Source organism: Acinonyx jubatus, chromosome D3, assembly GCF_027475565.1.
Source record: "Acinonyx jubatus isolate Ajub_Pintada_27869175 chromosome D3, VMU_Ajub_asm_v1.0, whole genome shotgun sequence".
Classification (NCBI taxonomy): domain Eukaryota; kingdom Metazoa; phylum Chordata; class Mammalia; order Carnivora; family Felidae; genus Acinonyx; species Acinonyx jubatus.
The window spans coordinates 3,136,366-3,149,575 of record NC_069392.1 but is presented as its reverse complement, the minus strand read 5'-3'; the positions used below and the strand labels follow the sequence as shown (position 1 = coordinate 3,149,575).

Below are 13,210 nucleotides of genomic sequence, written 5' to 3'. Positions count from 1 at the left end.
GCAGAGTGGGTCTGGAGGGACCCCCAGAAGACACTCGGTGCGTGACCTACACCCCGACACGTCTCCAGCTGGGCCCCCCGGCCTGTGCTGCCTCCCTGGCCGCAATTCAAATAGGGAGCCTGGACTCAGTCTGAGTCCCTGACACCTGACGCTTCCTGCCCCCATTTGGAACCCCAGTGACGGGTAACTCTCTGCTCCCGTGGTTTATGCCATTGGCTGGAGAGACACATCCAATGTCCAACCAGTCTGAACCTTGCTGTGATTCAGTCCAGGGATGGGACGTGTCGGGGAGAGGATCGTGGGCGTGTGCGTGTGCGTGCGCACCTGCAGTGACCGTTAGGAAGCTAATCACAATTAATCCACGAGGGAGTTTGCTGCCTTAATGAAGCCATTAGCCAAAGACCATTCTGAGAGAGAAAATGTGAAGTCTGAACTCTGAGCACATTACCTGTAATGAACCTGAAAATGGACTTGGGGAATTTCCGCGGTATTCTTAGCATCCATAATAGCCGGTGGGCGCGCCGCCAGATCGCGGCCCCAGCTCCCGGGAATCCTGCGGACCCAGGAGAAGACACGGCAGAGGCTTATTTAAGGGCTGGCTTCTGGGTACAAGCATCAGAGAGAGGCTGGGGCTCCACTTAGAACTGATGACTCTTCCAGCTGTGCTCCTGTCTAATGCAAAAGGTCATTTCTGTGTCAGTTGCTTCCCTGGAGAAAGAAGCGAGAAAAATCTCTTTCCTTCCAACTCCCGCTTCAAAGTGGGGCAGTGCTTCTGTAGAGGGACTTCGAGAGAAGTTGGCCCAGAGGGAAAAGGTGTTAATAGAGGTAGGGAAGCATTACGAAAGTGCGAGCCCGTAGTGCCCACAGACTCAAAAGAGAAGGCGCTTTCTTTATCACTTTGAAAATCACTACATGTGACGCTAATCATTTTGCATGAAGCCAGGAAGGACACGATGAACCGAGGTCCCCATAGCTGCGATGGAGTGGGCTCTCCAGGGCAGGACAGGAAGAGCCTGTGGTCTGCATAAAAGTCTGCAGAAAGATCCCAGCGGTCTGGTGCCCCTCACCAAGGTGTAGTGACCGTGGCCACAGGGGATTAAAAGTGACCTGGCTCACCGGTGTCGTAGCAGAACACCCGCCATTACTCTTTGCCGGGAGGAACCTCTTCCTTCTTCTTCTGATGGTGGCCTTTCTCCTGTTGGACTCCGTCTTGGTAGGCTTGTGAATCAAAGGGGAGCCATCCTCCGCGGGATAAGGGATGGCCATTTAACCCGACCAGACTCCCCCCACCCCACACCCAGGGAATTTAGATAGATCATCTACGGAGTGACTCAGGAGACAAATGGCCGAAGCCATTCACTGCACTCCACTCTGGAGATCCTGTCCCTTCCTGGCTTTCAGTGTCCCGCAAGCTGATCTGGGCCCTGCCTTTCCAAGGCCCCTTTCAGCTTCTCCGTTAACCCTGGGAGTGGCCCAGGACCCAACGGGTAAGAACCTGCATTAGCCTCCTGTTGCCATACCAAATTAACAGCACCTCCTTATATTACAGTCCTGGACACCAGAAGTCAGAAATGAGCCTTTATGGAGCTGAATTCAAGGTGTCAGCAGGGCTGTGTTCCCTCTGGAGGACCTAGGGAAGGGTCTGTCTTTTTCCAGAAACTAGAAACCATCCACGTCTCTTGGGTCATGAGGACATCACTCTGGCCTCTCCCTCTGTCCCTGCCTCACTCCTCTTCCTCTGACCCTCTTATAAGGACTTATGATTCCATTGGGTCCTGCCCCCAGATAATCCAGGATAGTCTGCCCTTCTTAAGATCCTTGACTTGACCACAACCGCAAAGTCCCCTAATACCATGTAAGGGAAAAGACTCACTGGTTCCGGAGATTAGAACAGGGCGGGCCTCTGGGTGGGAAGGACTCACCTGATTCCATTTCTGTTGCCTACAACCAAACCCTAACTGGTACATAACTTCTACTCTCTCTCTACAAAAGGAGAATTAATAACTTTTGACTTTGGTAGCTGGAAACCAAGAAGGCGGCCGTAAATAAACGAAATTGTAATGTTCTTGGAAAGTTCTTCCAACGAATGGCCTTTTTTGCCCCAAATCCCAAAGTCAGTGCTATGGTGTCTTGTCCAAACAAACACAGCCTGGCAGATACTTGGGGAACTTCCCGCTTGTGTCCAAGAGCGCTGAGCATACCAGCCCCCTTGACCCAGCTCTGTCTGGTTCTTCTGACAGGACACTGAGATTCTCAACACCGCCATACTCACAGGAAAGACCGTAGCCCTGCCCATCAAGGTGGTCTCTGTGGAGGAGAACAGTGCCGTGACGGATATCTCAGAGCTGGTGGAGTGCAAGTCCACAGATGAGGACGTCCTCAAGGTAAGCACCCCCACTGACCAGTCACCTGGGTTGAAATGATGGGAACTGTTGGGGCACACCCATTCAAAAAGAGGGGTCAGCACCAGGAAGTATGAAGTCCAATCACACGACCACTCTTCCAGCTCCAAACCCAGTTTGGAGTGTGGTCTGCTTTGGAGCGTGGCTCAAACCCCAGATACTTCCAATAACCGAGCTGGTGACACGGCGGGTGAAGTGGTCAGGGCAGACGGACACGCCCCACACTAGCTGGGCATCCGGAGTTCGGCGCCTACTGATGTGGTCCCCAGTAAACGGGAGATCAGTATTGCCCTTCCTTCAAGAGAAGCCGCAAATTTGCGCTTTATGTAAAAGTCATGTGTTCACAAATTTGGGATTTATGTAAAAGTCGCCCGTTTTTCAGTGTTGGCCACCAGTTGTAACTTTTTGTTAATGGGCAAAAAAATAAAATACGTCTGCAATGTGAGTCTGGCCCAGGCAGCTGTCCAAACCTCTGTTCTGTTGGGCAGACCATGAACCAGGAGTCAACTCCAGCCCTCTGATCGTTGTGTAAATAAAGTTTTATTGGGACACGACCGCTCAAATCTATCTCTGTACTGTCTGCGGTGGCTTTGGCACGACCACAGGAGCATCAGGCAGTTGTGACCGAGACCATCTGGCCCGCAACTCTAAAATATTTGTTGCTTTGCCCACGCCAAGGAAAAGTTTGCCTAGAGCAACCCCTGCTGTGGAGTTTAAGTTTCATGAGGGAACGACCCGAATTCTTGGTCTTTCCCACCACATTTGCTGGGATAGTGTACTCACAGTGCTGGCTCCAGGGATAAGACAGCATAAGGGCTTTTCCAAGCCAGAAATGAAGCATCTGGCCTTTCTCCAGATGAGAGAGATCTCCAGATCTTTCTCCAGATGCATTGGGTCTTTATGTTTTCTTGTAGGTATGTCTCTGGGATTACAAAAGATGTAATCTCCGGCATCTCAAGGAAGAGAGGCTTTTCCCCAATTCCCCCAAAAGTGATCTATGGGCTAAGGGCAGCCCCAAAGCCACACACCCAAAAAGCCAGTGGCGGGAAGGGCGGGGATGAAGTTCTAAACCATACTGTTCAACATGAGCACAACTGTGGGCCACACATGTCGTTTAAAATTCTCGGTCACGTTCACGAAAGGGAGAGCAGGTGAAGGTAATTTTTTAGATGTCTGTGTTTAAGCCATTATATTAAAAACATTATCATCTCAACATGTGATCGATATAAAAATCATGAACGCGCTGTTTCGTACTCGGTGGGGCCCAGTCGCTTCGAATCTACGGAGAGCGCGTGTCTGTTACTTTTCCACGTCAGGGCTTCCTGGCCACCGTGGCGAGCGGCTTCCCCGTTGGACCGCTAAGATCCAAACCCGGGGCAGGATTTTGCAACGTCGGCACTATGCTGGTGTTTTGTGCCAGATAATTCTTTGTTAGGGGGCTGTCCTGTGAGATGGATTTCTGCCTCCTACCCCAATACATACGTGCCTGTCACACGCCCTGAATGGTGAAAACCAAAAATGTCTCCAGTCATTGCAAAATGTCCCCTGGTGGGCAAAATTTCTTCCACTGAGAACCGTGCTCTGTTTCTGGCTGAACAGTCACCCCACTTCCTTGTGGCCGAATCACCCCCACTTTGTTGGTGAGGCCGAGGTGGGGAGGAGTCTCTTGGTTGGAGCTGGAGCCCTCCCTGCCCCGGCCACCATCACGTACCAGATCCCTGGTGGCCATTGGTTTTCATTACTGATCTGTGATGGGCACTGGGGAGGGCACCTGTTGGGATGAGCACTGGGTGTTATATGGAAACCAATTTGACAGTAAATTGTATTTAATGTTAAAAAAAAAAAAAAAGAGCCAGGACCTCTGGGACACCTGGGTGGCTCAGTCGGTTAAGCATCCGACTCTTGGTTTGGGCTCAGGTCATGATGCAATGACCATACAGAACCTGCTTGGGATTTTCTCTCTCTCTCTGCCTCTCCCTCATTCGCACTGTCTCTGTCTCTCTCAAAAATAAATAAATTAAAAAAGTGTTTTTTAAAGAGCCAGGACGCCTGATGACTTTTCTAGATGGATAAGAAGGCCATCTGTCAGCCTGAAAAATCCCAGAACCAAGTTTTACCGCAGTTGTGGGTAGAATCATCCTTAGCTTCTCTTCTAGGAGTTTGTCATGGAGCCCATTACCAATATTTCCAGAAACATAATCAGCGTCTTCAGAGAAACAAATGTATTCGAACCAGAAATTGCCCCTGGAATGAATTTGGAGCAGGCTGCCCCTGGCTGTTGACAAAGCCACGTGACATCCTGCACTCAAACTCAGTCCCCAGGACCCCGATTCGGCCGGTGGTTTGGGGTCTGGCGGGGTCGGCGATGCTCGCAGAGCTGGTCTGTCACAGCGCGGGGTTCCACGGAGAGGACACGGGGCAGGGGATGTGTAGTCAGTGTCTCCCCTGCAGCAGGTGTGTGCAGGGCTAGATTGGGACGGCCCTGAGTTCCGCAAAGGACTGGAGACTCTGAGATCCACGCCGCGCCTCCGACGAGCCAGCCTGCGCAGTTTGCGGGCAGAAGACGCGACTCCTGGTCAGGGACGTAGGGCATCCAGGGAGTTCGCGCCTTCCCGCACCAGATGCCTGAGCGCCTCTCCCCACAGGGTCATGCCACGGGCCATGCCGGGACACCTGCATACGTAGGCTGTAAGGAGCCCTGGGCTTAGGGGACCTGAGTCCTTTATAAAAGGCACATTATGGGCTGAACGTTGGTGTCCCCCCCAAATTCATACGTTGAACCCTTCATCCCCCCCCACCCATGTGATGGCGTGAGGAGGTAGCACCTTCGGGGGTGATTAGGTTTGGATGAGGTCATGAGGGTCGGGCCCCTGTGGTGGGATTGGTGTTCTCGGGAACAGAGGAAGCCACGAGAGGTCTCTCATAGACGGCCGCGTGAGGTCACAGCGAGAGGGCGGCTGTTGGGAAGCCAGGAGGAGGGCTGGGCCACAGAGCCGATCTGTGCTGGCACCTTGATGGGGGACGTCCAGCCTCCGGAACCGTGAGGGACAGAGTCTCCCGCGTGAGCCACCCGGTCTGTGGGGTTCTGTCCAAGCAGGGCCAGGCGGACAGGGGCAGAAAGCCCGCTCGCCTCCCCCGCCCTGGAGAGAGACGGCGTCCCTGTTCTGTTTTGCCACAAGCATGCCCGCCCTCTGCTCGACAAGGGAGCACCGGGGCTGTTCGCGAGACGAACATCCGTGACAAGACCATTCAGACAACGGCAGCCGAGGCTTTGTAGGGTGCCGGAAGTTCAAGGGTGCCGTGGGGAGTTTCTTCTAAAACGTTCTTGCTTTGCCTTTCCGGGCTCCACAGTCTTGGGCAGCTCACACGTTCCGTCCGCCTCCAGGTCTCCTTCGGAAAGTGGGGACAGTCACGGTGCGTGATTCAAAAGGCCGTTGTAAGGACTACCAGGTTTTATTAATCCAGTGAAGACTTGGCCACTAGGTCAAGTGGAAAGGACTGGACTCTGACCCCGGTTGGCTCGGGCAGTCCCCTCGATAGCCCCGTGCGGTCGGTCAGGGGCTGCAGACAGAGCACCTACAGGTATCATCTGTGTGGTGTGCAGAGTATGGCTTAAGAAAATCAGAATTTCCACCTATTTCAAGTGTGCAGCCCAACGATATTTAAGTAAACTTACTGGGTTGGGCAACCATCACTGTGACCCAGTTTTAGAATATTTTTGTCACCCCATTTACCGTTAATCCCATTCCCACCCGTAGCCCTGGGCAACCGCTAATCTACTTTCTGTCTCTACAGATTTGCCTTTTTTTGGACATTTCACATAAATGGAATCCTACAATATGTGGTCTCTTATTAAAACAGTTCGGTGATCATTTCTTACACGTCTCTTGACACATCTAGGTATAGCCGCACGTACAGAGACAATTTTTTAAAAGATGGGATCATGTCAAAGGTTTTTTAGCCGCAGTTTTTTAACTGGCAAAGCTACACACACACACACACACACACACACACACACACACACCTGCCAGCCAGCCTTCCTCCACGATGGAGGGATCACACACGTAGCTCGAACACACAGATAAGGATCGAACACACAGAACACGTAGCATTCACACCGTTGTGTCTGCCCCCTTCTCGCGCCCTGCGATGCCTCCCGAGAGCCCCGGCTGGTGGGGGTTCGGGAACAGAGGCACCACAGGAGTCGAGGGGTCCGGTGTGCTGTGTGCTCAGCGTGTGGGTTTGCAGGCGTCAGACTGTGAGGGCGGGAGGCCGTGGGACATCCACGAGAGTCTGTGCGGGTTTCCTGGGCGGGGGAGGAAGACCCGTGTCCCGAGCGGGTCAGGGATTTGCTGTCGGGCAATAGCAGAGGAGACGGCGTGCCGTGGACAAGCCCCCCCGGCTCCCCGCACCCACGGAGTGCTTTTGCCCACATTTGTGCACACCTCCGGCATAAGGCCATGTCCTGTAGCCGAGGACAGGGCATAGGACGCTCTGCAGAGGCATCTTGCTTGCGGTCCTCGAGGTGGCGGTCTCTTAACGGCGTGGTTGAATCACACGCTGGTGTCTAGGTCCCCTTCTGGTAAGAATGACAGGTGATGACGAGGCACACGGGGGGTGGGGCTGGAGAGGGCCCGGGGCGAGGGACGCTCTGGATGGAGCGACGTCTGAAAAGGACACATCTGGGCCACTTGGCAGGGAGACGACAACTGTCAGTGCCCACTGTAACCCTGTCCCCCCACTTGCACCACGCCGTCTGCGTACCCCCTCATCCTTAGGACGAGACACCGGGGCACCCCACCCTGTGCCTCCTGAGTAACCCCCACCCCGGCCTGCTGCCTTCCTGTCCCTTCCCCGGGGGCTCCTGGGGTCACAGGTGGCGAGGCCCCGCCCACAACAGGCTGGCAATGCTGAGATTCCGGGCATCGTTAGCAAAAGTCCCTTTACTGGATTTCCAGGGCTGACCTCCAGGGCCCGGCCCGGCTGCTGGCCCTGGTGCAGAGCTAAAGGGGATGCGTGTGGGCGGCCAGCTGCCCAGCTCTCCCAGTGACGAGTGCCTGTGATGGCTCCTGTACGTGCAGGACGACCCTGCTGGGGCGGAGGCCTCGGTTTCCCGTGGTTGCTGCTCCTGGGGGCCCGAAACGTCCTCTCTCTTGCATGTGCTGTTGGTTCCACAAGCTGAGTCCATGGGGAGCTGGGCTCTTAGCAGCAGCCCGAAGTCGTTGGTCTGCGAGGCCCTGGGGTGGCGCCCCTCGCCCAGGGGAACGTGGGCAGGGTTTCCATGGGGGGAAGAGTGCTCCCCACCGTGCTCCTCGCACCCAAGGGCTGTGGGAGAAGCATCTTCAGCCCCAAGAGCCACTGGGTTCTGGGTGAAAGCAAACCAAGGACCGCAAGGAAGTTTCTGGAACGCAGGGGCCCTTGCTGCCCACGTCCCCAGTGTGGGTCAGGTGCACGCCCACTGCCCGCCTCTTCCTCCAGCTCCGGTTCTGTCCGCTGCAAAACCGCGAGACAGAGTTTTAACACACTTGTGCAGGCAGAGCGGGTGGATGGTGTGTTCATGGCAGCGTCTCCTGCATCCAGGGCAGACCCAGGGCCCCCCAGGGGACATGGGGCGACGTTCGGAGACCTTTGGGATGGTAGTGACTCAGACAGAGGGGCTACTGGAGTCTGGTGGCTGAAGTCCAAGGGTGCTGCAAAGGGTCCAGATCCCAAAGAATCATCCGGGCCCCGATGTCGATGGCCCCGGACCATCCAGGACCTTCGGGTTTTACCATCAGAATCTGGTTTTCTTCTAAGAGAAGCAGGATGCTGCAGGATACCCTGATTTGGATTTCAGAGAGATCTCTCCGGCAACGCTGGGGTCAACGCTATGATAAGTTCATTTTACAGATAAGGAGGCTGAGGCCCAGAGAGGTCAAGCGACTTGCCCAAGGCCACACAGCCAGAAGACGGCAGATCCAAGATCGCAACGCAGGTCTGCCTGATCCCCGGCCCGGCGCACACGGTCTGAGGCGTGTCTCCCAGCCAGATGTGAAGATTTGCCTCAAGCTGCACGGTAAATCAAGTAAAGTGGAATTGGCAGCTGCCCAGTTGTGCGGGTGACACGTGGCCAGCGTCTCCTGCTGGACGGCACCCATACAGGACGTTCCCAACGTCACACCGACCCGGAGCCTTCGACTGGTAGGAGCCGTGCCGTGCGCTCACTCCTACGAGGGCGTGATGGACAGAAGTAGGTGCCCGGGACTGGCCGGCGGAGGTCAGGTGGCTCCGAGCCTCCGTCTGACGCTGCAAAGAAGAGCCTGTTCTAATAAAAGACGTTTGCAAAAGATAAGGTCGTTTATTTGCGAGTTAGATTTTAGTGGAGTCCAGGGAGGCTCCGTCCGCATTTGCCTAACGAGCCACAGGGGTTTCAAAGCGCCAGGAATCCTGCAGCTGGGAGGGAGTGGCCTTTGCATGGATGAGACGTTTCTGGCCAGCTCCGTGAAGCGTGGGGGACAGAAGTCCGGGTCGGAGCCACGTGGCTGGCTTGCCTCGGGACGGTTGGGTCTGGGTACCAGCTCTCCCGTGCTGGCTTCCTCTGCCAGGTACGAAACGTCCTCTCCCTCTATGGCCTCTCTGCTGAAATCAGTCTGAAAACAGGGATTTGGTCTCAGGCAGCACTGAAGCCTGCCCAGTGGTCCATCATGACGTCATCAAGGGCGATGTGCTTGTTGAGTGACTCAGACTCTCAAATTGGCTTCGTAAGTCAGGGGAGAAACTGTCTCGTGCACGGAGGTTCGGGGGCAGATGCCGGTCTCTGCATCTCTGAGCTCTGTCTCGGCTTGTGCAGGTGTCATTCTGAGCCCCCATATGGCGGGCCCCGGAGCCCGGAGGTCCTCAGCCTCCCAGGTTCAAGTGCAGCGGAGATCAGCTGCTACCTCGGCTCGGTCAAAAATCCAGTGACTTCCTGTCACTGAGGTCGAGACCTACCCAAGCACAGGGACCGAGCGTGTGGATCAGCGAAGGCTCCCCTGAGAATATTTTTGAAACTCTTGCCGAAAATAAAACGAGTAGATGTCGGGGCAGCAAAAATAACGGACGTCCCCGGTGTGTGAGCTGGAACCTAGGTTACTCCTGTTTGCTCCCTCTTCCTCCCATGAAGCGCTGCCCTTAGAGGATTAATAATGTTGGGCAGTGTCAGCCCATGACCGTCGTGCCTTTTTAGTGGTGCCTTATCGTGTCCTCCTTGCTGGGATGCGGTGGAAAGATGCGGTGTGTGCCCATGGGTGATTCCCGGCACGGCTCTGCCCCTCGTATCCGACACCATGATTTTCGTTCACAGACAACATCACCCAAACTGAATTAAGCCGAAAAGGGAAATTGTTGGCTCCTCTATCCGAACAGGAAGAGATTCCTGGCTTCAGGAGTGGCTGGATCCAGGGGCTCAGCATTTTTATGTCTCTGTCTCTTGGCTCGGTATCCTTTGTGCCGGCTGAATGCTTGGACAAGTTGTTCTAGGTCAGGATGGCTGCAAATGGCTACAAAACTCTGTTTTCACATGTAGAATTTCAGCAGAAATGAGCAAATGCCTTTGGCCCAGCCTGAAAAGCTCCTGAGATCCCCTCTGTCTGCACCAGCTTAGCTCATGTGCTCAACCCTGCAGCCAGGAGCTGGGACCAGAAGGATGTAAGGCTCTGCTTGGATTAGGACGTGGTCACATGACCCTCCTCTTGAGGCTGGAGGCGGAGCTTCATCCAAACCTCCAGATGGACCAGCAGGAGGGGACCATCCCCTAATGAAACAGGGGCTGAGGACAAGGACAGGTGCCTAGAGAGGGTTCCCTCCCCTCCCATCCCCTTACTCCTCGCCATCCAACCTTTCCATGCCCCGGGACCGTCCTTCCATTTCTTAATTTGGCCAGGGTTAGAAAAAAGGGCCTTTCCAGCCCGGCCCAGGGGTGGTTTTGCCTCCTTAATTTTTCTTGGTGACATCAGCCAAAGCACTGACCTACCCTGACGGAGCCAGAGAACAAGAGGGGGCAGTGGAGTCTGAATTCTCTGGAATCTTCCAGCAGACCTGTGCACCGAGCTCTCCCAGGGGGACACGGCCCTGCCTTTGCCTGTGAAAGCCCCTGGATAATCGTCCAGGAAATGGACACTTGGTGTGCAGAAGGCTTAAACGAGCTGATCCCAACTCAGAAGAGGAAATGAGGACCGGATGAAAACACCTGGCAGGTGAATACAGCAGACTCGCTTGAAACTCGGACACACTGGCCTTCCAGCTTCATCTGGCCCCCGAGCTCCCAGAGGGGACACAGGTGTGGTCACGGCCACCCCTCCCCGGATTCCCCATCCATCGTGTGGCTGGATTGTTTCCATCCTGGCTGCCTGGATCCCCCCGTGATTAAACCCTCTGCTCCTCCCTCCCAGTGACAGAGGTGACAGCATGGAGTTCAGGCGACGGCTGCTGCTTCCGTCCCCGGGCAGCTCCTCCAGGCCTGGGGGCTCGAAGAGAAGCCATGTGGCCCTCCTGTCATCACAGGACTTCTCTGTGCCTCGGGTCCCGCATCCCAGGATTTTCGGGTCCCAGGTGACATCACCATCTGCCCAACCCTCCACAGATTCCCCGTTTGCTAAGAGGATAGAGACTAAATTAAACCTTCTCGGCACACACGGGTCCACACGTGTGATGGGAACTGTGTCCGAGGCAGGTGCAGTGTTTAGCTGGACCACGGCGATCTCTTCACGGTGCGTACAAATATCAGAACGTCAAGGCGTCCGTCTCAAATACCTAGGACTTTGATGCGGCCAAAATACCTCAGTAGTGTCTCAAAGAAAATCAAAGAAGGCTTCTTCCTTCAGGAAACACTATGTTAGTCCTAATGTGCCAAGGTGACAAACATTCAGCTCTGCTCTTAAAATCACACGAGTTAGGGGCGCCTGGGGGCTCAGTTGGTTAAGCCGCCGACTCTTGATTTCAGCTCAGGTCATGATCTCACAGTCCGTGGGTTCGAGCCCCGAGTCGGGCTCTGTGCTTACAGCTCAGAACCTGGATCCTGCTTCGGATTCTGTGTCTGCCTCTCTCTCTGCCCCTCCCCAATGTTCTCTCTCTCTCTCTCTCTCTCTCAAATAAACATTAAAAAAATCTAAAATCACACGAGTTATTGTGCATGAGTATGTGAGAGCGACTTCTCAAAAGACAAGGAAAGGAATCGAGTGTACTAAGTCTCCTGCCTGTGAGCGCCTAGGAACGGAGACCTCACAGAGGGGGGACCATGTCATCTCAGACCTCAGGAAGTGTCTTTATAGCCATTGTTCTTTTTAATTCAAAAGTGGAAGAGTTAAGGTAACTTTTCACCGATTACATTGGCAAAGATCATCAAAAAACAGAAAAGAGGAGCCTTTGTGGAGCCAGACAACTGCTTTCACATGCAAATCCGAGTGCTACCGGCTGTGTGACCTTGGACAAGCGGCTCAGCCTCTCTGTGCCCCAGGCTTCTCACCTGTAAGGTGGCTTGTGTGGGGACAAAAGCACATGTGATTCGGAGCAGAATCTGGCATACAGAAGGCACTTAATACGTGCTAGCTCTTCTCATCGGCCCTCTCCTCCTGGGACCTTCTTCCCCCAGGTGTCCAGGGCTTCCACCTTCCGCCAGGCAGGACTCTGTCTGAACGTCACCTCCCGAGAGGTCTTCCTGTGCGTGTTCTCCATCCTTAGCGGGTCCTTAGGTCATCATGCTCTCGGTGTGTGTCACCTGCGGTTAGTTCTTTGTTTGCTTGTTCTCATCTGTGGCCATAACGTGTGCACGAAATATAACTTCCGGAGAGGGGTCTCTTGCCTCCCTCTTCCCGTGTCCAGCACCTGCGAACGTGCCTGGAGCAGAGCAGGGGCACGGGAGGAGTGCGGGGTCCCCTTCGCTCCCTGAGCCCGAGTGCCCTGGCCAGCGTCACGGCCTGGCCCCCCGGTGTCTCTTCCCGGCCTCCCTTCCCAGCCTCCCATCCTAGCCTCCTTCCCCAACCTCCCTTCTCGGCCTCCCTTCCCAGCCCCTTCTCCTGGCTTCCCTTCCTACCCTCCCCCTCTGGCCTCCTTTCCAAGCCTCCCCTCTCTGTCTCCCTTCCCAGCTTCCTTTTCTGGCCTCCCCTCCCAACCTCCCTTCCCAATTTCCCTTCCCAGCCTCCCCTCTTGGCCTCCTTCTCCGCCTCCCCGCCCGGCCTCCCCCACCCCGGCCAGGCCTGGCCCAGCATAGCCACCTGCACGGACACAGGATTCCTGAGCCGAGACCGTGTGCTGTTTCCATGTCTTGGCAGCTCTCCGCCCTGTCGGCTGGGTGAAGTGCGGTTTATCGCTGCACGGATTTCTGCGGCCGTGGGAATCCCGTTTGGCAACCACAGCAAGGGGCAGGAAGGGGAAGGAAGGGAGGTGTGCAGGCCTCGCCTCAGCAATGCTGGCCAGTGCCAGCCTCTGCCGGTCCCCTCTCCTCGTCTTCCGGGCGGCGGGGGGGAGGGGCGACTGCGCCCCGATGCCAGATGGGCGGCAAGGTGTGTGGGAAAGCGGACACGGGGAAAGCAGAGGGGCCCTAATCCCCAAGGCTGGGTGCAGGCAGCACCTCCACTCCAGGAAGAGAGGCGCTCCATGGAGGCTTCTGGAAACCACTGCGCCCTTCCTAAACCTGGAAGCAGGGCTCCCCCAGTCTTCTCCTCACAGCCCTTCAGCAGCCTCTCGGCTGCCTGGGGATGAGACCCAAAAGGGTAAGACGGGCTGCCGGGAGTGGGGACAAGACAGGACGGAACATGGAAGTCCCCGAGAGTTCCAGGCAGGTGCAGCGGCAC

The 13,210-nt window shown here is 55.4% G+C and overlaps 1 protein-coding gene across 1 annotated transcript in view; it reads left to right on the top strand.

The window, feature by feature from the left end:
• The window catches only part of TMEM132C (transmembrane protein 132C), a 308,999-nt gene that overhangs the window by 277,433 nt on the left and 18,356 nt on the right, over window positions 1-13,210 (top strand). The window contains exon 5 of the mRNA XM_027044313.2: window positions 2,241-2,384. Within this exon, the coding sequence (XP_026900114.1) occupies window positions 2,241-2,384 (144 nt within the window). The remainder of the gene's footprint in view (window positions 1-2,240; window positions 2,385-13,210) is intronic.